This window comes from Phocoena phocoena, chromosome 13 (assembly GCF_963924675.1).
Source record: "Phocoena phocoena chromosome 13, mPhoPho1.1, whole genome shotgun sequence".
In the NCBI taxonomy this organism is placed as follows: Eukaryota; Metazoa; Chordata; class Mammalia; order Artiodactyla; family Phocoenidae; genus Phocoena; species Phocoena phocoena.
The window spans coordinates 24,018,661-24,044,029 of NC_089231.1; the positions used below are offsets into that span (position 1 = coordinate 24,018,661).

Below are 25,369 nucleotides of genomic sequence, written 5' to 3' on the forward strand. Positions count from 1 at the left end.
GACTTAAAAATGACCATGGTTAAAGATTTGATAAAAGTTCATAGTAATGCAATTGACAAGAAAATTTAGTTATTTCTGAGATATACATTTTAAAGTAATAACTAGAATTAGGACTTGTAACATTATACCAGAACATAAAAGATTTTTAGAAATTTCATGTAATGTCTGAAACATTTATATTAACATATTTCCATACAAATAAGCCAAAGAAAGTTTAGTATTAGCTGTGTTTTTGTTTGTTTATACTGTAGGTTCTTATTAGTCATCAATTTTATACACATCAGTGTATACATGTCAATCCCAATCGCCCAATTCAGCACACCACCATCCCCACCCCACCATGGTTTTCCCCCCTTGGTGTCCATATGTTTGTTCTCTACATCTGTGTCTCGACTTCTGCCCTGCAAACCGGTTCATCTGTACCATTTTTCTAGGTCCCACATACATGCATTAATATACGATATTTGTTTTTCTCTTTCTGACTTACTTCACTCTGTATGACAGTCTCTAGATCCATCCACGTCTCAACAAATGACTCAATTTTGTTCCTTTTTATGATTGAGTAATACTCCATTGTATATATGTACCACAACTTATTTATCCATTCGTCTGTCAATGGGCATTTAGGTTGCTTCCATGACCTGGCTATTGTAAAGAGTTCTGCAATGAACATTGGGGTGCATGTGTCTTTTGGAATTATGGTTTTCTCTGGGTATATGCCAAGTAGTGGGATTACTGGATCATATGGTAATTCTATTTTTAGTTTTTTAAGGAACCTCCGTACTGTCCTCCATAGTGGCTGTATCCATTTACATTCCCACCAACAGTGCAAGAGGGTTCCCTTTTCTCCACACCCTCTCCAGCATTTGTTGTTTGTAGATATTCTGAGGATGCCCATTCTAACTGGTGTGAGGTGATACCTCACTGCAGTTTTGATTTGCATTTCTCTAATAATTAGTGATGTTGAGCAGCTTTTCATGTGCTTCTTGGCCATCTATATGTCTTCTTTGGAGAAATGTCTATTTAGGTCTTCTGCCCATTTTTGGATTGGGTTTTTTTTTAATATTGCACTGAATGAGGTGTTTATATATATTGGAGATTAATCCTTTGTCCGTTGATTCATTTGCAAATATTTTCTCCCATTCTGAGAGTTGTGTTTTCATCTCGTTTATGGTTTCTTTTGCTGGTCAAAAGCTTTTAAGTTTGATTAGGTCCCATTTGTTTATTTTTGTTTTTATTTCCATTACTTTAGGAGGTGGATCAAAAAAGATCTTGCTGTGATTTATGTCAAAGAGTGTTCTTCCTATGTTTTCCTCTAAGAGTTTTATAGTGTCTGGTCTTATATTTAGGTATTGAATCCATTTTGAGTTTATTTTTGTATATGGTGTTAGGGAGTGTTCTAATTTCATTCTTTTACATGTAGCTGTCCAGTTTTCCCAGCACCACTTATTGAAGAGACTGTCTTTTCTCCATTGTATATCTTTGCCTCCTTTATCATAGATTAGTTGACCAAACATGTGTGGATTTATCTCTGGGCTTTCTGTCTTGTTCCATTGATCTGTGTTTCTGTTTTTCTGCCAGTACCATATTGTCTTGATTACAGTAGCTTTTAGTATAGTCTGAAGTCAGGGAGTCTGCTTACTCCAGCTCTGTTTTTCTCCCTCAAGACTGCTTCAGCTATGCGGGATCTTTTCTGTCTCCATACAAATTTTAAGATGATTTGTTCTAGTTCCGTAAAAAATGCCATTGGTAATTTGACAGGGATTTCATTGAATCTGTAGATTGCTTTGGGTAGTATAGTCATTTTCACAATATTGATTCTTCCAATCCAAGAACATGGTATATCTCTCCATCTGTTGGTATCATCTTTAATTTCTTTCATCAGTGGCTTAAAGTTTTCTGCATACAGGTCTTTTGTCTCCCTAGGTAGGTTTATTCCTAGATATTTTATTCTTTTTGTTGCAATGGTAAATGCGAGTGTTTCCATAATTTCTCTTTCAGATTTTTCATCATTAGTGTATAGGAATGCAAGAGATTTCTGTGCATTAATTTTGTATCCTGCCACTTTACCAAATTCATTGATTAGCTCTAGTAGTTTTCTGGTGGCATCTTTAGGATTCTCTATGTATAGTATCATGTGATCTGCAAACCGTGACAGTTTTACTTCTTTTTTTCCAATTTGTATTCCTTTTATTTCTTTTTCTTCTCTGATTGACATGGCTAGGACTTCCAAAACTATGTTGAATAATGGTGGTGAGAGTGAACATCCTTGTCTTGTTCCTGATCTTAGAGGAAATGCTTTTAGTTTTTCACCATTGAGAATGATGTTTGCTGTGGGTTTGTCATATATGGCCTTTATTATGTTGAGGTAGGTTCCTTCTGTGCCCACTTTCTGGAGAGTTTTTATCATAAATAGGTGTTGAATTTTGTCAAAAGCTTTTTCTGCATCTATTGAAATGAACATATGGTTTTTATTCTTCAATTTGTTAATATGGTGTATCACACTGATTGATTTGCATATAATGAAGAATCCTTGCATCCCTGGGATAAATCCCACTTGATCATGGTATATGATCCTTTTAATGTATTGTTGGATTCTGTTTGCTAGTATTTTGTTGAGGATTTTTGCATCTATATTCATCAGTGATATTGATCTGTAATTTCCTTTTTTTGTGGTATCTTTACCTGGTTTTGGTATTAGGGTGATGGTGACCTCATAGAATGAGTTTGGGAGTGCTCCTTCCTCTGCAATTGTTTGGAAGAGTTTGAGAAGGGTGGGTGTTAGCTCTTCTCTAAATGTTTGATAGCATTCACCTGTGAAGCCATCTGATCCAGAACTTTTGTTCGTTGGAAGATTTTTATTTAATTTATTTTTTTGTTCTCTTTTTTTTTTTTGCGGTATGCGGGTCTCTCACTGTTCTGGCCTCTCCCATTGCAGAGCACAGGCTCCGGACGCACAGGCTCAGCGGCCATGGCTCACGGGCCCAGCCGCTCCTTGGCATGTGGGATCTTCCCGGACCGGGGCACAAACTCATGTCTCCTGCATCGGCAGGCGGACTCTCAACCACTACGCCACCAGGGAAGCCCTTGTTGGAAGATTTTTAATCACAGTTTCAATGTCATTACTTGTGATTGGTCTGTTCATATTTTCTGTTTCTTCCTGGTTCAGTCCTGGAAGGTTATACCTATCTAAGAATTTGTCCATTTCTTCCAGGTTGTCCATTTTATTGGCCTAGCGTTGCTTGTAGCAGTCTCTTAGGATGCTTTGTATTTCTGCGGTGTCTGTTGTAACTTCTCCTCTTTCATTTCTAATTTTATTGATTTGAGTCCTCTCTCTCTTTTTCTTGATGAGTCTGGCTAATGGTTTATCAATTTTGTTTTTCTTCTCAAAGAACCAGCTTTTAGTTGTATTGATCTTTGCTATTGTTTTCTTTGTTTCTATTTCATTTATTTCTGCTCTGATCTTTATGATTTCTTTCCTTCTGCTAACTTTGGGTTCTGTTTGTTCTTCTTTCTCTAGTTTCTTTAGGTGTAAGTTTAGGTTGTTTATTTGAGATTTTTCTTGTTTCTTGAGGTAGGCTTGTATAGCTATAAACTTCCCTCTTAGAACTGCTTTTGCTGCATCCCATAGGTTTTGGATCGTCGTGTTTTCATTATCATTTGTCTCTAGGTGTTTTTTGATTTCCTCTTTGATTTCTTCAGTGATCTCTTGGTTATTTAGTAACGTATTGTTCAGCCTCCATATGTTTGTGTTTTTTACGTTTTTTAGCCTGTAATTCATTTCTAACCTCATAGCATTATGGTCAGAAAAGATGCTTGATATGATTTAAATTTTCTTAAATTTGCTGAGGCTTGATTTGTGACCCAAGATGTGATCTATCCTGGAGAACGTTCCATGCACACTTGAGAAGAAAGTGTAATCTGCTGTTTTTGGATGGAATGTCCTATAAATATCAATTAAATCTACCTGGTCTGTTGTGTCATTTAAAGCTTCTGTTTCCTTATTTATTTTCATTCTGGATGATCTGTCCATTGGTGTAAGTGAGGTGTTGAAGTCCCCCACTATTATTGTGTTACTGTCAATTTCATCTTTTATTGTTATCAGTTGCCTTATGTATTGAGGTCCTCCTATGTTGGGTGCATATATATTTATAATTGTTATATCTTCTTCTTGGATTGATCCCTTGATCATTATGTAGTGTCCTTCCTTGTCTCTTGTAACATTCCTTATTTTAAAGTCTATTTTATCTGATATGAGTATAGCTACTCCAGATTTCTTTTGATTTCCATTTGTATGGAATATCTTTTTCCGTCCCCTCACTTTCAGTCTGTATGTGTCTGTAGGTCTGAAGTGGGTCTCTTGTAGACAGCATATAGATGGGTCTTGTTTCTGTGTCCATTCAGCAAGCCTGTGTCTTTTGGTTGGAGCATTTAATCCATTCACGTTTAAGGTAATTATCGATATGTATGTTCCTTTGACCATTTTCTTAATTGTTTTGGGTTTGTTTTTGTAGGTCCTTTTCTTCTCTTGTGTTTCCCACTTAGAGAAGTTCCCTTAGCATTTGTTGTAGAGCTGGTTTGGTGGTGCTGAATTCTCTTAGCTTTTGCTTGTCTGTAAAGCTTTTGATTTCTCCATCGAATCTGAATGAGATCCTTGCTGGGTAGAGTAATCTTGGTTGTCGGTTCTTCCCTTTCATCACTTTAAGTCTATCATGCCACTCCCTTCTGGCTTGTAGAGTTTCTGCTGAGAATTCAGCTGTTAACCTTATGGGAGTTCCCTTGTGTGTTATTTGTCGTTTTTCCCTTGCTGCTTTCAGTAATTTTTCTTTGTCTTTAATTTTTCTCAGTTTGATTACTGTGTGTCTTGGCGTGTTTCCCTTTGGGTTTATCCTGTATGGGACTCGCTGCGCTTCTTGGACTTGGGTGGCTATTTCTTTTCCCATGTTAAGGAAGTTTTCGACTATGATCTCCAAATTATTTTCTCTGGTTCTTTCTGTGTCTCTTCTCCTTCTGTGACCCCTATAAGGCGAATGTTGTTGCGTTTAATGTTGTCCCAGTGGTCTCTTAGGCTGTCTTCATTTCTTTTCATTCTTTTTTCTTTATTCTGTTCCGCGGCAATGAATTCCACCATTCTGTCTTCCAGGTCCGTTCTTCTGCCTCAGGTATTCTGCTATTGATTCCTTCTAGTGTAGTTTTCATTTCAGTTATTGTACTGTTCATCTCTGTTTGTTTGTTCTTTAAATCTTCTCGGTCTTTGTTAAACATTTCTTGCATCTTCTCGATCTTTGCCTCCATTCTTTTTCGAGGTCCTGGATCATCTTCACTCTCAGTATTCTTAATTCTTTTTCTGGAAGGTTGCCTATCTCTGCTTCATTTAGTTGTTTTTCTGGGGTTTTATCTTGTTCCTTCATCTGGTACATAGCCTTCTGCCTTTTGATCTTGTCTATCTTTCTGTGAATGTGGTTTTTTGTTCCACAGGCTGCAGGACTGTAGTTCTTCTTGCTTCTGCTGTCTGCCCTCTTGTGGATGAGGCTGTCTGAGAGGCTTGATGGGAGGGACTGGTGGTGGATAGAGCTGACTGTTGTTAATTACATCTTTGTATTAATTACATGTGTACAGGTGTCAGTTATATATCCTGTCAGTAAACGTATTTTGAGTATTTATGTAGTCCAAGTGGTATGTATGCTGAGAGTACAAGGATAACACCTTGTATTTGAGATTTGACTTTACAATGTGTAGTCATAGGCCCTAATCACACACACACACGCACACATACACACACACACACACACCTCAAGCTCCTATTATACTTTATGTTAAAGTAAAATTACTGCTCGCAGTTAGGTTGGGGAAAAATACGTGGACAACTTGAGTGGAATTATGGAGAGCAGTTTGCTAGTTGTAAGGTAATCCAAAAAAAAAAGGTGAGTGCGTTGGATGATGGGAGAGAGAGTAAAGAAACAGCAGCATCCCATTGGGCAAACCAAAGAAGCTTTCCTGGATAGGAGAAAGAACAGTACAGCAGCTCGAATTAAAGACTCAGTACTTTTGCATTGAGAAGCAGAAGAACACTTTATTAAATCTACCTGTGCTTCCTGAATTTCTCATGTCATTCAGTCTTTTACCTTGACACACTGGGATTATGTTATCAGCAAATTTTCTGCCTGAGCTTGTCACTTATGGCAACACAGGTATTTTGTTCAACTCGCTTTGTTTGAAACGTGTTATTTATCTTCGCTTATGATCATGTTAGGGTAGCCATCCTAGCCAACAAGACAGGACATTGAATACCGGCTAAATGCTTCATAACTGTGCCTTTTTGTGTTTGTCACTTGCCTTTCCTTAGATTCGGGAATACCCCATTGATGTCCAAAGCAACCAGCTTCCCTTCCTGCGGAATCCAGATATCCTGGTGGGCGAAAATGACCTAACTGCCCTTAGCTATCTACATGAGCCTGCAGTTTTGCATAACTTAAAGGTCCGTTTCCTGGAGTCCAACCATATCTACACTTACTGTGGTAAGTGGGGGTATCTATTGGCTGTGTGTGTTTGGAAGTGCTTACAATCTTTAGACTTTACCTGTTAAACCCCAGTGGCTAAGAATCCTACTTTCACTCTCATTATAAGTGCCTCTCACCTGAGACCCTTGAAATGTTTGCAGTCAGTGAATGTGGCTTAATTAGGCTGCCATACCTCTCTGTGGGAGGATTGGTGTTAATCACAGCTCAAGGGGGGAAGAAAGGGGCCACACCTTGTGGCTTGATGGTCAGGCACATTCCTGGAATGAGTAGGAAAGCAGTAAATCATCCCAATGTGCTAGCTCAGGCATTTGCTCTCACTGTGGAGTGCACTGATGCAAATGTACAGCTGGCTTGTTTTTGTTTTTTATTGACTTTTTATTTTATATTGGAGTATAGGTGATTAATAATGTGTTAGTTTCAGGTGTACAGCAAAGTGGTTTAGTTATACATGTATGTGTATCTCTTCTTTTTCAAATTCTTTTCCCCTTTAGGTTGTTACATAGTATTGAGCAGAGTTCCCTGTGCTATAAGTAGGTCCTTGTTTGTTATCCATTTTAAATATAGCATTGTGTAGGTGTCAATCCCAGACCCCCTATCTCTCCCCACCACACTTCCTTCTGGTAACTGTGACTTGATTCTCTAAGTCTGTGAGTCTGTTTCTGTTTTGTAAATAACTTAATTTGTACCCTTTTTTTTTAAGATTCTACATATAAGTGATATCATGATATTTGTCTTTCTCTGTCTGACTTACTTCACTCAGAATGACAATCTCTGTGTCCATCCATGTTGCTGCACATGGCATTATTTCATTCTTTTTAATGGCTGAGTAATATTCCATTGTATATATGTACCACATCTTCTTTACCCATTCTTCTATCGATGGACATTTAGGTTGCTTCCGTGTCTTGGCTATCGTAAACAGTGCTGCAGTGGACATTGGGGTGCATGTTTTTGTTTTCTGCTTGAGAAAGGGCTGCCTTTCTGTCTGACCCTCTCACTTGCCCACGTACAAACATGTGCATGATGAATATTTGTTGAATTCATGATCAGAAACCATGACAAGCGCTTTTTTTAAATTTACTTTTTAATTGAAATATAATTGATTTACAATGTTGTGTTAATTTCAATATCCTGGTTTATCCCAGCATATTGAATATAGTTCCCTGTGCTATGCAGTAGGACCTTGTTATTTATCCATTCTATATGTAGTAGTTTGCATCTACTAACCCCGAATTCCCAGTCCATCCCTCCCCCACCCCACTCCCCCTTGGCAACCAAAAGTCTGTCCTCTACATGTGAGTCTTTTTCTGTTTCATAGGTAGGTTCATTTGTGCCATATTTTAGATTCCACATATAAGTGATATCATATGGTATTTGTCTTTCTGACTTCACCTAGTATGATAATCTGTTTGCATCTATGTTGCTGCAAATGTCATTATTTCATTCTTTTTTATGGCTGAGTAGTATTCATATATATATATATATATATATATATATACATACACACATATACATATAAATACATACACACAGACACACCCCATATCATCTTTATCCATTCATCTGTTGATGAACATTTAGGTTGTTTCCATGTCTTGGCTATTGTAAATAGTGCTTCTATGAACATAGGGGTGCATGTATCTTTTTGACTTACAGTTTTGTCTGTATATATGCCCAGGAGTGGGGTTGCTGGATCATGTGGTAATTCTATTTTTAGTTTTCTGAGGAACCTGCATACTGTTCTCCATAGTGGCTGCACCAACTTACATTCCCACCAACAGTGTAGGAGGGTTCCCTTTTCTCCATACATCTCCAGCATTTGTTATTAGTAGACTTTTTAATGGTGGCCATTCTGACTGGTGTGAGGTGATACCTCACTGTAGTTTTGATTTGCATTTCTCTCATAATTAGCGTTGTTGAGCAGCTTTTCATGTGCCTATTGGCCATCTGTATGTCTTCTTGGGTGAAATGCCTATTTAGGTCTTCTGCCCATTTTTTGATTGGGTTGTCTGTTTTTCTGTTGTTGAGTTGTATGAGCTGTACGTATATTTTGGAAATTAAGCCCTTGTTGATTGCATTGTTTGCAAGTATTTTCTCCCATTCTGTAGATTGTCTTTTTTCTTTTTTATGGTTTCCTTTGCTGTGCAAAAGCTTTTAAGTTTGATTAGGTCCCATTTGTTTATTTTTGTTTTTATTTCTATTGTCTTGGGAGACTGACCTAAGAAAACATTGGTATGATTTATGTGCCATGACAGATGCTTTAAAGAAATGTCCTAAAATTTCTCTCAGATTTTTCTTGAAATTTCTCAATTTCCCCCATCCCACATTTTGGCTTCTCTTTTTTAGACTATTGTTAAGTGGTATGGTGAAAACAGGAACCCTATATATATTGTCGTTTGAGGGGCAAAGCATTTTAGGATCTGGTTGCAGAGTCAGCTGAGGGCTTCTTTGTGGGGGGTTGTCCCATTTGTACTTCAGTGCCTTGGTCTTATCAGTGATCCTAGGTGAGCCCTCAGGGGGTCAGAGTTCTTTTCATTGTGATATCCCACTTGGGTTTGGAATTGGCCAGCTGGCTGCTAAGTTAGGGTGAGCTTCTATGCCAGATTTTGGGAGCTGGAAATACCATGTTGATTTCAGTGCTTGAGAGAGTCCCCAAAGCTCCTTTCCCCCAGTTGTTAGTGAGAGTTTTATTTGAAAGAAGCCCTCAGTAAGTGGTTTTTTTTTTTAAAAAAAAAAAAGATTTTTGAAAATCTCCCTTTTTGGAGAAAGGGATAAATGACCACCAGCTTCGCTTTTTACAGGCATTCCTTCTAAGAGAGGTCCGGGTGTCTGCATGCATCTATCCAAGTGTACCTTGGCTCTTCCACCTTCAGCCTTCAGAGTGACTGATGTAGCGCAGAATTCTAAGCCATCAACAAGCACTCTAACCTGCTGTGGAGGGGGCTGAGACATTTTAGGAAAACGTGTGACCTCAGAGTAAAATATCAAAATTTGAATGGAATGAATTAGGGTTTTAGACAACTCTCAATAACCAGTAGAACATGAGAGGCTGTTTTTAAGGCGAATGACTTGGAGAATTCTCTTATTAATTGGAGTTTTTCTCAGTTCTGGGCCTTATTTTTCATTCCAGGTTGTATTTTCAGGAAAACTTTCATCTGGAGAGGAATTTGTCTTTGGACTTTGTCTTTTTCCTCTCCTTGCCCTTTCTTCTTTACTTTGGTAATATGGTTTATTAAGTTTCACGTTTCTTTCTCTCTCTCTCCCTCTCTCGTATTTTTTCCCCTTTTAATAGACTTTACGTTTTACAGCAATTTTAGGCTGAGAGCAAAACTGAGTGGAAGGTACACAGACTTCCCATATAACCCTTTCCCAACACATGCAGAGCCTTCCCCACTATGACCATTCTGCTCAAGAGTGAAACATTTGTTAAAATTGATGAACCCACAATGACACATCGCTATCACCCAAAGTCCATAGTTCACATTAGGTCACTCTTGGTGTTGTGTGTTCTGCGGGTTTAGACAAATGTATAATGACATGTAGCCACCGTTATGGTATCATAACAGTAGTTTCACTGCCCTAAAAGTCATCTGTGCTCTGCCTGTTCATCCGTCTCTCCCTGCTAACCCCTGGCAACCACTGAGTTTTTATACTGTCTCTATAATTTTGCCTTTATAGAATATGATATGGTGTAGTCACAGCATGTAGCCTTTTCGAATTGGCTTCTTTCACCTAGTAATATGTATTTAAGTTTTCTCCATGTCTTTTCATGTCTTGATAAATCATTTCTTTGTAACACTAATATTCCATTATTCAGTGTACCACAGTTTGTCCACTCACCTACTGTAGATCATCTTCGTTGCTTCTGAGTTTTGGCAATTATGAATATAGCTGTTATAAACATCCATGTGCAGGTTTTTGTGTGGATATGTTTTCGACTCCTTTAGCTTAATACCAAGGAGTGTGATTATTGGATCATATGGTAAGATTATGTTTAGTTTCATAAGGAGCTTCCAAAGTGGCTGTGCCCTTTTACATTACCACCAGTGATGAAATAAGAGTTCCCTTTGCTCCACATCCTCGCCAGCATTTGACCTTGCTGGTGTTCTGGATTTTTGCCATGCTAATAGGTGTATAGTGGTATCTCATTGGTGTTTCGATCTGCATTTCCCTAATGACTTACGATGTGGAGCATCTTTTCCCATGCTTATTTGCCATCTCTGTATCTTCTTTGGTGAGGTGTTTATTTAGGTCTTTTGCCTGTTTTTTTAATTAGATGGTTCATTCCCTTACTGTTGGGTTTTAAGAGTTCTTTGTATATTTTGGGTAACAGTCCTTTATCAGATATGTCTATGGCTTGTCTTCTCATTCTCTTGACTGTTCTTCTTTTCAAACACCAGAAGGGAGCACAATGTAGGAGCTCTCCCATCTTGTCAGGGACCCTTTGCATTCTTGCCTTCTCTTCCCCGGATGACTGGAAAAGCTCACATTTTTTGTACCCATCAGTGGTTCCCTTGAGATCCAGAATATGTTTATGTGAAAGAAAAAGGCATGAATTTGTCTTATCTTGAATATTGAGTTTGTTTTTTTTCTTGCCCTTCACATTCTCAAATATCAATTTACCTTGCCCTTCTGTAAAAGATCTTCAGGGTGAGAGGATTTGCTAACTCTTCATTCAACATGTAGTTATTGAGTCCACCATTGCAATATGTCCTTTTGGTGACACAAGATGGGAAAAATAGTGAAGTGAAAGATAATGCATGATATAGTGTGATGTGAGACAATAAAAAATAGCCAACACTCAGTGCTTACTGTGCAAATCTGAATGATGTGAATGTTCTCTCTATTAATCATTTTACCCTCAGGATAACCAGGGAAATGCAATTATTATCCCCATTTTGCAGTCTAGGAAACTAAGGCACTCAGAGGTTAAGTAATTTGGCAAAGTCACACAATTAATAATCAGCTGACGCATAGCACAGGGAGATCAGCTTGGTGCTTTGTGACCACCTAGAGGGGTGAGATAGGGAGGGTGGGAGGGAGACACAAGAGGGAGGGGATATGGGGATATATGTACACGTATAGCTGATTCACTTTGCTATACAGCAGAAACCAACACAACATTGTAAAGCATTTATACTCCAGTAAAGATGTTAAAAAATAAATAAATAAAAAATAATCGGCTGAGCCGAGATTTGACATTACGATGTGTAAATCGTATTTCCTGTTCACAAGTTGTTTATATTTTAGTTAAGACAGCCCACATACAAATGAGAAATTAACAGTACCTCTTTTAGATTTTAATTCTGACATTATTTTTTTAAGCCTAACACCTGTTGGCCGGGTTAAGTACCCTCTTCTTTCTGATCCTGCAACACTCTGTACATGTGTATTTTATGAATTCAATTTGTTGAGCATTTGTGCATGCGTGTGTGTGTGTGTGTGCACACGTCCCCGTGCATATTATGCTTATTCCATGCTCTAGGGCGTTTGGAGGCCTGGCCTGTCATTCTTTTCTCCATCAGGGCCTAGCAGAGTGCCTGATAAACACACATACATCTAGATTTAGTTGAGTGATTGGTTAAGACTCATTCTGTTCTCTTTCCTTCTTTAGTTCTGATGTATATGAACAGGGGCCTGTAAAGCTCTTGTCACGAGGCCGTCGTGCTCTCAGAATCTGACTGCATTTTCTGTTTGCAGGGATCGTGCTTGTTGCCATTAATCCTTATGAACAGCTGCCAATCTATGGTCAAGATGTCATCTATGCCTACAGTGGCCAAAACATGGGGGATATGGACCCTCACATCTTTGCTGTGGCCGAGGAAGCCTACAAGCAGATGGCCAGGTAAGAATAACCTCAGCCCAGAAGTCCTCCTGGGTAGAGTCAGAGGGAAGAAAAGGGAGTTTCTGCCTTCTTTGGCTGCCTTTTCTCAGTGGTGGAGTGGTGATTCTGGGATTGAGGAAGAGTCTTGGGAACCAAACCAGCTCAGGTTCTTTCCTTACTTTCTTTCTTTCCTCATGTCTTCGTCTTATTCTTGTGAACCTGAGCCTTGGCTTGGAGAACAGTGGCTCCTTAGACTTATTTCAGTTTTGAGCAATGCAGTTAATGCCTAGTGTGTCATCTCTCCTTGACTTTCTTTTGGCCTTCTCTCCTCCCCTCCAGGTGTAATGAATCCATTTTATACCATCCCCATTCATTTTGCAGATCTCACCGAAGGCTCCCTTTTGAAGGAACCAGGACTCTGACAACTTCTCGAGATGCCAGGCATTTGGGGCAGATATAGAAATTTCAAATTAGCAGTTATGCATCGTTGTTTCGGGTTTTCAGCCTGGAAGTGGGGTTCTGTTTAGGCACTTAAGCAGGTCTGATTTTCGAACTCTGAAAGATAGGTACAGGTCTGTTTCATCAGAAGGTGGGCTAGGTGAGTGTATTGGTCAGGGTTCTACAGGGCAACAGAACCAATATGGAGTGTGTGTGTGCACGCACATGTGTGTGTGTGTATGTAAAGAGAGGGATTTTTATTTTAAGGAATTGGCTCCTGCAATTATGGAGGCTTGGCATGTCCAAAATCTGCAGGGTAGGCTGGCAGGCCGGAGATCCAGGGAGAAAATACTGCATTTTGAGTCTGAAGGCTTTCCACTAGCAGAATTCTCTTCGGTGGGGACGTCAAATGTTTTTCTCTTATGATCTTCAACTGCTTGGGTGAGGCCCACCCAAGTCTACTGATGTCAATGTTAATTTCGTCTAGAAAAGAGCACCTTCATAGCAGTAAAGGTAGTCAAACAGACTAATGTTTGACCAAATGTCTGGGAACTGTGGCCTAACCAAGTTGACACATAAAATTAACCACCACAGTGTTGGTCTTGAACTGTCAAGATATAGTATAGGGAAAGATAGTTTTACCAAAGTTTTGGTGGAAATGCATTTTTCCAATTAACAGAAAAATGCTGGATCCTTTCAGCTAAATCTTTTTTGCCACCTCTAGAGAATATCTTACAGAGCTAGCAGGAAAGGCAGGAGTCCTTTGTAGGGAGGAGGGCTGCTTAGGCTACTTTAGTGAGAGGAGTGAGAAAGAATCCCACTTAAGGTGGTCTGTGCTTCGGTGGATATCAGGGTGTAATTTTCAGCCCAATGAAAATTTCCATGAGGAAAGACTGTTACATAAGTTTCCTTACTAATTTATAGTGTTTTATTGCTGGCTGTGGAGATCAGTATGTAAAAGGTCTGCTTCCTTATGGATACACAGTGACCGTATTCAATATAAGCAGTGATTGGAGAATAGCAATATAATAATAGAATGATCTACAACCATTTTATTTCTCCCAAATGTTATAGATTGTGGAGCTAAAATGGTCATGACCTTTGATCTCTCTGATGCCATAAAACGACGACATACTATGTCCATCTGCTATCAGGGCTTGACCTGGAGTCGCTTAGCTTGGTAAGCTGTTGAGGCACACACCTCTGGACTGAAGAGTAGTTCAAGGTCAGATCACATGTGGAGAAGGATGAGGGGTAGCGTGATGCAGTACACGGCCTCGCTCAGGTGTGTGCACAGTGGAGGGGGACCTGGGGTCTGGACAGGCTTCTACATCTTGGGAGAATCACTTAAGCCAAGTCATCATTGGCTTCATGTGAGGAAGGTTATCCTTCCTCCTTTACGGATGGTTTCTTTATGGCTCTAAAATGGAAGGCGAGTATGGCCTGGTTCTGACGACTTCCTTCCATGCTAAAAGTTCTGCCAGCTCCCTGAGACTTGTCCTTTCATGGATGTCATTGATGTTTGTTTTTCATTCCATTCTCCTCTCCTAGCCAGTTGCACTTAGATGTATCAGAAGTTGCTGTTCTTTATCAGACCTCTTGAGGCTCCCCTACAGCTTTGAGAAACATCTAGCCTCCACTTTTATCCATACCATAGATCCTTTTGATTAAATACCTACCTTCCTTTCCGTGCCGAAAGCTGTGCTCTTGGGTTATTTCACTTGTTTGGGTCCTTGTTCACACCTGTTAGAGGGAAAGGGCAGGTGTGGGCATCCAGGGTGGTGGTGATATGATCTTGCCTATGGTAATGCATTTGATGATTAAGGGGTTTGGATGTTAAAGTTGGACAAGGAGTTGCTTCCTCAAGGATTTTCTTTAAAGTGCTAAGGTTTATAATCGTTTTACCCACCGAGTCCTAGGGTGTAGCCAAATAATTTTGCTGAAATTCTTGTGCAGTTTTTGCTCATGGACGTGCATTAGAAGCGTAAGGCCAGCACACGTGGCCACAGGAGAGAGAGCTATTTTTGTATAAGTTCTGTTGTCAGCAGCTCATGGTTTCTGCTATTGATCTGAGAGGCATATTAGAAGCCCCAGCAGAATCTTTGCAGGGAAAGAGGGAGACCCACTGGTCAGATGCAGGGACGGTTTTTTGCTGCATTTCCATTATGGGCCTTCGCTGTCAACTTTGAATACTAGAACACGTTCATTTAACAATACTTGCCAACTGTACTGTGCTCTTCCTGCCTCATCGGCAGTTTTTGAAATAATTGTTATGTGGATCAAGCAGCCACAGTCTAACACAGTTTGCTTTGAATCTGAGCCTCCATAACCACTGGGCAAAATAAAGGGTACAAGAAGCTAAAGTTAATGACTCCCAGTCTTCTGTGGCTCTGAGTCAGTTGGCCTTGGACTCAGCAATTCTTTCTCTTGATTCACTGGGGACTGGATTTTCTTTCTTCATGTCGTTCACACTGGGACACTCCAATTCTTGATGCTTTAAGTGTGTGGGAGGAGTCTGTCAAAGCTCGAAGGGAAAAATCCAGATCTTCATCCCCATCCTGAGGTTTCCACCCAGAATCTTGTGCTGGATGGAAAGGTTGAGGAGACACAAAAACAAGATGATTGGTTCCTTGTCCCTATCCCCGTTGACTTCAAGACTAGGCTTGAGAGTAAATGGAGATTCACAGTGAATAAAAAGGCTAAGCTAGTATAAAACATCAAATTCGTGAATTCTGTCTTCCACATAAGGAACTATAGTTCCCGTGAGAAAGGAGGCTGACCGCTACTGTATTTCTGCTCCTCCCTTGTTCAGGATCCGAAATGCCCATTCCCTCATTTTTACCTCCCCTGATTCCAGCCTCAGCTCCTGTGTTAAGTCATATCAGCCAACGTTTGTGAAGTATCACTTATTTGATAGGCTCCTTCCCGAATGAACACTAAGAAATGTGAGACCACTCCCCACTTCTTAAGGTGCCAACAGTCTAGTCTGGCTGGAGAGAGAGGACACAGTAGGCCAAAAAGCCTGTAACTGCAGGAAGTGTAAATTGAAGCCACGCTCAGCGTTGTTTGAATTGAGTTTGGAGATGATTGTCACACCTGGGCCAAGAAAACTGTAGCATTTAAGCTGGATCTTGATGAATTGGTAGAATGTGTAGAGTGAGAAGCAGAACTCTAGGTGGGTGGAGTAGAGTGATCAATGCCCTAACAGTGGGGCATCAAAAAGTACGGTCACAAAACCACAGTGACGTAGTACTTCACACCCCCTAGGATGTTTGTCATCAGAAAGACATGACAACAAGAATTGGCAAAGATGTGGAGAAATTAGGATCCTCATACGCTGCTGGTGGGAATGTAGAATAGTCCAGCAGTTCTTCAGAAGGTTAGACAGAGTTACCACAGGAGTCAGCAATTCTACTCTTATGTATGTACCCAAGAGAAATGATAACATGTTCACCCAGAAACTCATCCACAAACATTCATAGCAGAACTATTCACAGTAGCCAAAAGGTGGGGACAAAACTAAATATCCATCGACTGACCAATGGATAAATAAAATGTGGTTATAGCCATACAGTGGAATATTATTCGGTACATGAAAAGGAACAAAATACTGATACAGGGATGAACCTTGAAAATATGCTAAGTGAAAGAAGCCAGACATAAAAGAAGCCGTACTGTGCGATTCCACTCACATGAAATGTCAAGAGTAGACAAATATGTAGAGAGAGGTAGATTAGTATTTGCCTAGGGCCGGAGGTTTGAGGGGACTGGGGCGTGATTGCTGGTGAGGATGTCTTGTTTTTTTAAGTGGTGGCGACGGTTGGGGGCGGGTGATGAAAATTTTCTGCAGCTGATTGTGTGGGTGGGTGCACAGCTCTGCAGATGCCTGAAACCCACTGAATTGTGTACTTTAAATGGGTGAAGCGTGTGTTCGGTGAACTATATCCCAAAAAAGCTATTATTCGCAAAAGGCATGGTTAGGGAACCAGCACCCAGGAAAGCTTAACCTATGTGATAAGTGCGTCTGCGTCGGGGGTGTGTGGACGGTACAGTCAGAGGCAGGGTGGCCAGACGGTGGAGGCCTCTGAAGGCCGGGGTGAACTTTGGGAGAAAAGTGTGTTCTGTTAACGAAGGGTACAGAGATGGTCAGACGACTCTTGGAAACCCTGGATTAATCAAGTGAACCATCTGCCTCCAAGGCAGGGGGCTTCTCAGGGTAGTTATGTTGACATGCATTCTGGAGTCTCCAGTCTCCATGATGGGGATGCATTATGCGGGGTTTGCAAATCATATTTAGACACAAAACTGTCTTCAAGGACTCTTTGGGAAATGATGGCCTAGAGCAATGGATACATTTTAGAGCTTGTTAGATAAAGAGGTAATATGACACAAGGGATGTTCAAAGACCAATTTTTCTCTGATGGGCCTTATTTCAAAATCGCTTCCTTCTCTCCATATTCCTATACCATTTCCAAGGATGAGAACACCTTCTCATGAGTCGTTTAGATTCTTGCGGAAATACCTTGCCTGTTTCAATGACCTCTGTGTAATGATTGATAGTAGATGCTGAAGCTGGAATTCAGACCCGGTCTCTGCCCCAAAGCCCTTTGCACCTGCTGAGAAGCTGTACTCCCTCCATCACTGGTGCCTGTCGACTGGCCCCAGGTAGTCTTCCCCAAACAGAGCAAACTCTGGTCCTCAGGGCCATGAGGACCGAAGGATAGACCTTTTGCCTTAATGTTTCAAAAGTGTCTAAGTTCCAGAGTGAGATTAGAGTTTTGGTGTATTTTGTAGCTCTGCTGGTAGGAGTGGGTCACCTTCTTGTGCTCCCCAGGTCTGATCCTTTTTTTTTTTTTTTTTTTTTTTACCTTTTGTGTTCTTTCCTGAAAGAGAGTGGGGACACTGCAGAGCAAATTCATTTGCTCGGGTAGCCAAGGTAATAAATAGAGCACACACATTTCCATCTGGCTCTGCGGTGCTGCTGAGCTGTGACTAATAGTGAACGATGGGACTGCTCCTGTTCGGGGTCCCGGGGAGGGGAAGTGCAGCTTGGCCCACCTGTGGCAGCCGATTGAAACCTGCCCCCACCTGTGGGAGTGCTCCAAGAGAAATCCTGACTGTGGAGATGTGTTGCAGAGGGAGAGAGGTAATGAGAAACTTCTACATTTTCCATCTTCAGAGGTCAAAAAAAAAAAAAAAATAGAATTGACAACTTTATCTTCCTGGTCATTGGGGTGGCATACTCTGGGATAGACAAGAACGGACTCAGGAGATTTCAGCATCTCTTTTGGGCTGCAGACTCTGTGGAATTTGGATCTTTGGGAAAATGATTTTTTAAAAGAACTGCAGGGACTTCCCTGGTGGCACAGTGGTTGAGAGTCCGCCTGCCGATGCAGGGGACACGGGTTCTTGCCCCGATCTGGGGAGATCCCACATGCCACGGAGCGGCTGGGCCCGTGAGCCATGGCCGCTGAGTCTGCGTGTCCGGAGCCTGTGCTCCGCAACGGGAGAGGCCACAACAGTGAGAGGCCCGCGTACCGCAAAAAAAAAAAAAAGAACTGCACATAGGTGACCGAAATTCACACTTTGCTTTGAGATCAAGTTTTAACTAGAATGATGTCAGTTTCTTCCTTTTTGATGTAAGGTAGTTTATTATTCTGGGTTGTATAGTTTGGGGAAGTTTGGGATGTGAAGTACTTTCTGATTGAGCCTCATGTTTTCAGTGTTGAGAGCAGAGCCAGGTTTTGTTTCTCTGTAAGATGTTTGCTTTACGGGAGTGTCCAGGGGTCTGTCCCTGGCGATGTCTCTCCCACCTACTGTGTGTCCATGCACAAACCCTTTGGGGCCTGTGGTTCTCAGTGAGTCCACCCTTTAAGGAGAATAGTGGCTTCACCTCAGAGAGGGATTTGGACCTGCAAGAGGTCATGAGGAACCTTTAAAACCCATTGAGTGCTATAAAAATTGGGGGAGCTGATGTTAAAGCTGACGGACAGCTTCCTTGGCTGTCGTTGAACACAAGTGATGGCATCACTGGGGAGGTCAGTGGTTAGGGAGCAGCGACTTCCTGGATTTTTACAGTAAAGTCTGAAGCTGTGACTTCATTCAGCCCTGACTTTTGGATGCAGTTTTTCCTTCCCATTCATTATGATTTCAGGTCAGGACTAGGTTGCTTTAGGACAAGGTATAGGAGATGTTCAAGATGTCTGAACACAGGAATGACTTTGTCTCCTCTCTGCCATTATCTCTTATTTCTCGAACATGCCCTGGGTAGTTAGTTCCCTTTGTTCAGATTCTTCCCAGGGTGCTGTCTTCCCCAGACTCTCTTCCTGCACTTACTCCTCCCTAGTTCCCTCGTCTCCTCTCCATGCCCCCCTGCTCAGCCATGCCTGTACACCCCTCTCCCTCCCCACGGGGTGCCCCAGCACCGAGGTCGATAGCATCATTTGATCCTTTATAATCTCTTAGACTGTATAGTTTCTTTATATTTCTACCTACCCTGTTTAAAATTCTAGTGATATTATTTAGATTTGAGTGTAGGGGAACGTTAAGTATGCAGTGAATGTGGCTAATTATGACATCTGATGTAAGTGTATATTGTCATCTCCTTTTAAGATTGTGAGTTTAGAAAAGAATAGGACTGGATCACTTCTGTGACACTGCAGAGGTCATGAATGTTACTAATAGTCAAGTCCCAAATCAAAAATCATAGAGCTGAAAGATACTTCATTTTGTTAGTAACCACTTTTTATCTTACCTGGGGAATGGCGTCATATTAGGAAAGGGCCTGCAGTCATTTGGTAGGAACTGGCTAAGCTGTAGGGACGCTGAAGACCGCATCCCCGCAACTGGTCCTTTGGGTGCTGCTTGACCATTCCCAGTCCACGCAGCTCTGTCTCTCAAGCGCGTTCCACTTTTAACAGCTTTCATTGTCGGGAATTTCTCCATCACGCAGCACTCCACTCGTCTCCAGTCGCCTTCACCTGTGGCTCTGAGCTCTGTCCTGAGCAGCTACACAGGACAGTGAGCATTTCCTTACACGTGGCAGCCCCCTCCCCGACTCTGGCTGAGCATCCTGGCTCCCACAGCCATTCCTTCTGAGCATAGCTTTCAGCCCCTCTCCCACTGTGGGTCGCCCCTGGACACCATCCGGTCTTTCTCTCTGATATCCATGGTCTCTGAATGCGGTCTGCCAGGAGAGGCGAAGAGTTCCTCCTTACAGAGTTTCTGTTACAGAGCCGACAATTGCACTGACTTGGCAGGCATTTCATATTGCTGATTTTTACTAAGTTTGCAAGCTGTCAAATTCCTATTTCCCCTCCCCCTGCCCACATATGCACAAGGATTATTTTCTTACCACTGTAACGGGGTTTAATTGACTAGCAGTAAGCTGTACCTCTTCAAAGTGCAGTTACGTTAAATTACACGCACAGTTTGACCGATTTTGACATACGCATACACCCACGAAACCATCACCATGATCCAGGTAATGAATATTCCCTTAACTTCGAAAAGTTTCTCCTTTTAAGATATGTTTCCCTCATTCTGCAACTTGCACAATTGATTTTTTATATGCTGAGCAGGATTCAGAGTTACCGGTATTAAATTTCACCTTTTGTCCCTGTGTTCCAGTATTCCAGGGTATCTCTTTGAATCTTGATTATTGCATTTGATATTTTAAGTCGCCCTGGCTTGATGCATGTGCAAATTTAATAGATCTTTTGCTTCCGTCCTTATCTATAGATGAGGAGATGTTAACCTGGCTGGATTTCTATAACATGCTGGGAGCAGTTCTTTGATTAAGAACTGATAATTTAATCTAATAGAAATAAAAACTTAGGTCCTTACCTGTATTTCAAATCGTGTTAAAACCTGTGCACACCAGGTTGGTCAGGCGTGATTTTCAGGGGCTCATGTCTGAGGAGGTAGGCACGCCAGACCCCAGTTAGCAGCCCAGCTTCACTGCTTCCTTCCCGTGTTTCACCGGGTCATGTTCTTTCACCTAAGGTTCCTCCATTTCTTCAGCTGAAGCAGGAGGATCCATGTGTGTACTTCCATCCTCGGGTTATTATAAGAGATAACCGGCCCCTGAGCAGCCGTCCCGCGCCGGGCAGGACCCAGTGGACGTGCTCTCGAGCTTCCCCCCGCGTTGTCGTTACCCAGCCTGGTTCTGTTGTCAGAGTCACACTCGTCACCTCACACGGGCTGCTTTCAGAATTCATAGTGGTGCTGACATGTGAATAAGATTTCGTTTTACACGGTGTCTGAAATAATTTTCAGTGAAAGAAAGCTGGTAAAATATGAAGCCTAGCAGGATGAAATGACATTTCTGTTTACATCATGCTAATGCCTTCACACCATGTTAGCTACTCTTTTTTTAACTGCGTGTCTTTACATTTATATCCCGAAAGACAGAGTGGCCGTGGACCTCACGTGCTCATGTGCCCAAGTCTAGTAGGAGAGGAAGGTGCCGTAAAGCGCAGCGGCTCGGCGTCCAGGGACAGGACTGCCTTGGCTCTCAGAACAGAGGAGCCGTGTGACCTTGGCAAGCCACTTAACCTTATTTTGCATCAGTGCCTGTGTCTTTAACGTGGGGATAAATAGTGTCTAAATCACCGGATCGTTAGAATTAAATCAGTTGATAAATGAAAAGTGCTTGGAATGATTTCTGGCACTGAGTAAGTGTTCAGTAAGTGTCTGATACGGTGGTGGTGGTGATAATCTGGTGATAAATAATGCTGATGATCTGATAAGCAATGCCATTATCATTCCATAGTGTCCAAAGGAAAGAAGTGCTGGAAGGAGACATCAGGGCTGAGCTGGATTCCCTTTATAGGTCGCCCTCAGAGAACAGATGGTCCTTCAGGCCCAAGGGAATAGTAGAAGGCTGGCCATTCCACGTGATTAGCAATGTTCTTTTGGATTTATAGGCTTGTGTTTGAAATTAGAATTACAGAAGTTTACAGGTTGTTGCTAATCTGTCTAGAGGAAATACAGCATCAGTGGCACTACGTCTAAACCTATTTTTTGTCATATACAGAAAACCAACAGCTTTGAGTTTTGAACTTAAAGTGAAGTTGCACTGTTTGTTACTCAGCAGCTCCTAGAACAGTGTTAGAATGTGGACACCACTGCCCTTCGGTGATGGAATCTGTAAGCTTAAGCAAAAGGAAAGTAATACAATACACTGCAGGAACCAAGTGATTATTCAATTGCTTTTATAGGCAGTTGCTTGAGAGACAGCCTGCCTGATGTCACTAACTGAGCATGTGGGGGAGGCCGGAAAAACAGTTCTTCCCATTTTTGGATTGGCTTGTTTGTGTTTTTGTTATTGAGCTGCATGAGCTGCTTATAAATTTTGGAAATTAATCCTTTGTCAGTCGCTTCATTTGCAAATATTTTCTCCCATTCTGAGGGTTGTCTTTTGGTCTTGTTTATGGTTTCCTTTGCTGTGCAAAAGCTTTGAAGTTTATTAGGTCCCATTTGTTTATTTTTGTTTCTATTTCCATTTCTCTAGGAGGTGGGTCGAAAAAGATCTTGCTGTGATTTATGTCATAGAGTGTCCTGCCTATGTTTTCCTCTAAGAGTTTTATAGTGTCTGGCAGCTCAATAACAAAAAAACAACCCAATCCAAAAATGGGCAGAAGACCTAAATAGACATTTCTCCAAAGAAGATATACAGACTGCCGACAAACACATGAAAGAATGCTCAACATCATTAATCATTAGAGAAATGCAAATCAAAACTACAATGAGGTATCATCTCACACCAGTCAGAATGGCCATCATCAAAAAATCTAGAAACAATAAATGCTGGAGAGGGTGTGGAGAAAAGGGAACCCTCCTGCACTGCTGGTGGGAATGTGAATTGGTACAGCCACTATGGAGAACAGTATGGAGGTTCCTTAAAAACCTACAAATAGAACTACCATATGACCCAGCAATCCCACTACTGGGCATATACCCTGAGAAAACCATAATTCAAAAAGAGTCATGTACCAAAATAATCATTGCAGCTCTATTTACAATAGCTCGGAGATGGAAACATCATCGGATGAATGGATAAAGAAGTTGTGGCACATATATACAATGCAATATTACTCAGCCATAAAAAGAAACGAAATTGAGCTATTTGTAATGAGGTGGATAGACCTAGAGTCTGTCATACAGAGTGAAGTAAGTCACAAAGAGAAAGACAAATACCGTATGCTAACACATATATATGGAATTTAAGAAAAATAAATGTCATGAAGAACCTAGGGGTAAGACAGGAGTAAAGACACAGACCTACTGGAGAACGGACTTGAGGATATGGGGGGGGAAGGGTGAGCTGTGACAAAGCGAGAGAGAGGCATGGACATATATACACTAACAAACATAAGGTAGATAGCTAGTGGGAAGCAGCCGCATAGCACAGGGAGATCAGCTCGGTGCTTTGTGACCGCTTGGAGGGGTGGGATAGGTAGGGTGGGAGGGAGGGAGATGCAAGAGATTTGGGAACATATGTATATGTATAACTGATTCACTTTGTTATAAAGCAGAAACTAACACACCATTGTAAAGCAATTAAAGCCCAATAAAGATGTTAAAAAAACAAAAACAAAACACAGCTTTCCCCAAGTGGATGGAAGTGAGACTCGGTCACTTCTGGTCCCTGCGGTGGTGCATCAGTTGGTTAGAGCAACAGTCTGCTGGGGCACATTGGTTTTTGGAAGATTCACTGGCATGTAGGAAAAAAATACTAGAACTTCATTTTTCACAATCTTTTAAGGTTTAAAATTCTGTTGGTGTATCTCTTAAATAATATGCACAGTGTATTAGTACAGTAGCACAGAAAGTAATTTATGAATACATATTTCAGGGGGAGCTTGCTCACAGTTTTCCTAATAGGGGAAAAGAGAGGACTAGTTTCGTGTCCAGGGCAGTGTCTACACCCATAAATGCAGTTGTCTTTGTGGACTAGTTCATGGTCCCCAGAGGAAATCTGTCCCCTGGCCCCGTAGTTCTTATTGGTGTGCTACAGTGGACAGAAGGTGAGAGAAGGTGGCTGGCTCAGTGCAAGCCATCCCCATCATAGGAGACATATAAGGAAAACATGGCCATTATTCCTCTATCAGTGTCACTTTCCTAGACTGAGTTAAAGAGCACTGCTCTTTTAGTAGCTTTCTGATTACATCAGAACATAGGTTCTCATGTAACAGTGGACAGTGTTTTGTCTCAAAAAAGAAAAAGAAGAAAGCCTTGGGGAGGTCCTTTATAATGGAGATAAATTGTTAGAATTGAATTTTAGTACTGGCCTTGCCCATGGAGGGAGTAAGCAGAGGTTACCCCAGATGACTCCATTTCAGGACCATGGAGAGAATTCCCCCCCCCCCCCCGCCCCCTCCCGCCGCCACACACACACACACACACCTGCTTTACTGAACCAGAATTTCAGGGGTGAAACCAAATTATCTCTTTAAAAAGCTCTAGAACTGATTCAGAAAGGAGTAAGTCTTGGACAAGCATTTGGGAAATTTTTAGAATAGATGAGTCTCTATGATTTGGGGGATTCAGAGCTGGTGCTCACAAAAAGAATCCGTGTCACAAGCTTTAATTGTCTCCTTAGTCTTTAAGCTCTGCTTGGTTGCTTTTAGCATCTCAGTATGAATTAAGGCTCTGAGAGTGAACTTTGATCAAGGAAAGAAGTTACAGAATTTGAAAGCCTGTTAGAAGGTAGAGGATCCTCCAAATATAGCAGATGCCTAGCTTTTCCTGCCGTGATTCTCAACCCTGGCTGCACAGGAGAATCACTAGGGAGATTCCAAACTACCCATGGCCAGGCCTCACCCCCAGAGGTTGAGTTAATCAGATGGTGCTCAGGTGGTGATATAAACACTTCCACGTGCTGTCTTAGTGAAGCAGTGTTGAGAACTTTGCTGAAACCACCTGTGTAACTCAGGCGATCCACCTGGTCTTTGTCAACAGCAGAGTGTTGGGAAGTGAAGGGACTCTTCTGTGCACAGGTAACGTTGTAGAAAGCCTGCAGGCCATGCAGCACGTCCAGGAGAAGGCCCTGTGTTTATGTCCTTTAGAAGCACAGTGGGAAGATTTAAAAGCAAATGCTTTTTGAGTCCACCTGGCTCCTGTTCCCATCATAGATCAATGATTTTGGAAGCCAGAGGAGGGGCACCTACAGCCAAAAGGTGATGGAAATTAATTCGGTCCTCTGTATTCCCAGAACTAGAGAAGAAAATGCCTCATGGTCAATGACTTGCTTTTAAAAAGGCGTCCCTTTTGTTTAAAAAGGGAATTAACGTTCTTCAGAAGAGCAAGTACCAAGAGTACTTAGAAGTGTGGGATGTCTTTTTAGAAAATGCTGTGTAGGGCTTCCCCGGTGGCACAGTGGTTAAGAATCCGCCTGCCAATGCAGGGCACATGGGTTTGAGCCCTGGTCCGGGAAGATCCCACATGCCATGGAGCAAATAAGCCTGTGCGCCACAACTACTGGGCCTGCCCTCTAGAGCCCGCGAGCCACAACTACTGAGCCCGCCTGCCACAACTACTGAAGCCCACGTGCCTAGAGCCCGTGCTCCACAACAAGAGAAGC

The 25,369-nt window shown here is 41.6% G+C and overlaps 1 protein-coding gene across 1 annotated transcript in view; it reads left to right on the top strand.

Annotated features, from left to right (window-relative positions):
* MYO5B (myosin VB) overlaps positions 1-25,369 on the top strand; it is a 230,899-nt gene that overhangs the window by 11,528 nt on the left and 194,002 nt on the right. The window contains exons 2-3 of the mRNA XM_065889991.1: positions 6,347-6,518; positions 12,222-12,366. Of these exons, the coding sequence (XP_065746063.1) occupies positions 12,305-12,366 (62 nt within the window). The 5' untranslated portion in view covers positions 6,347-6,518; positions 12,222-12,304. The remainder of the gene's footprint in view (positions 1-6,346; positions 6,519-12,221; positions 12,367-25,369) is intronic.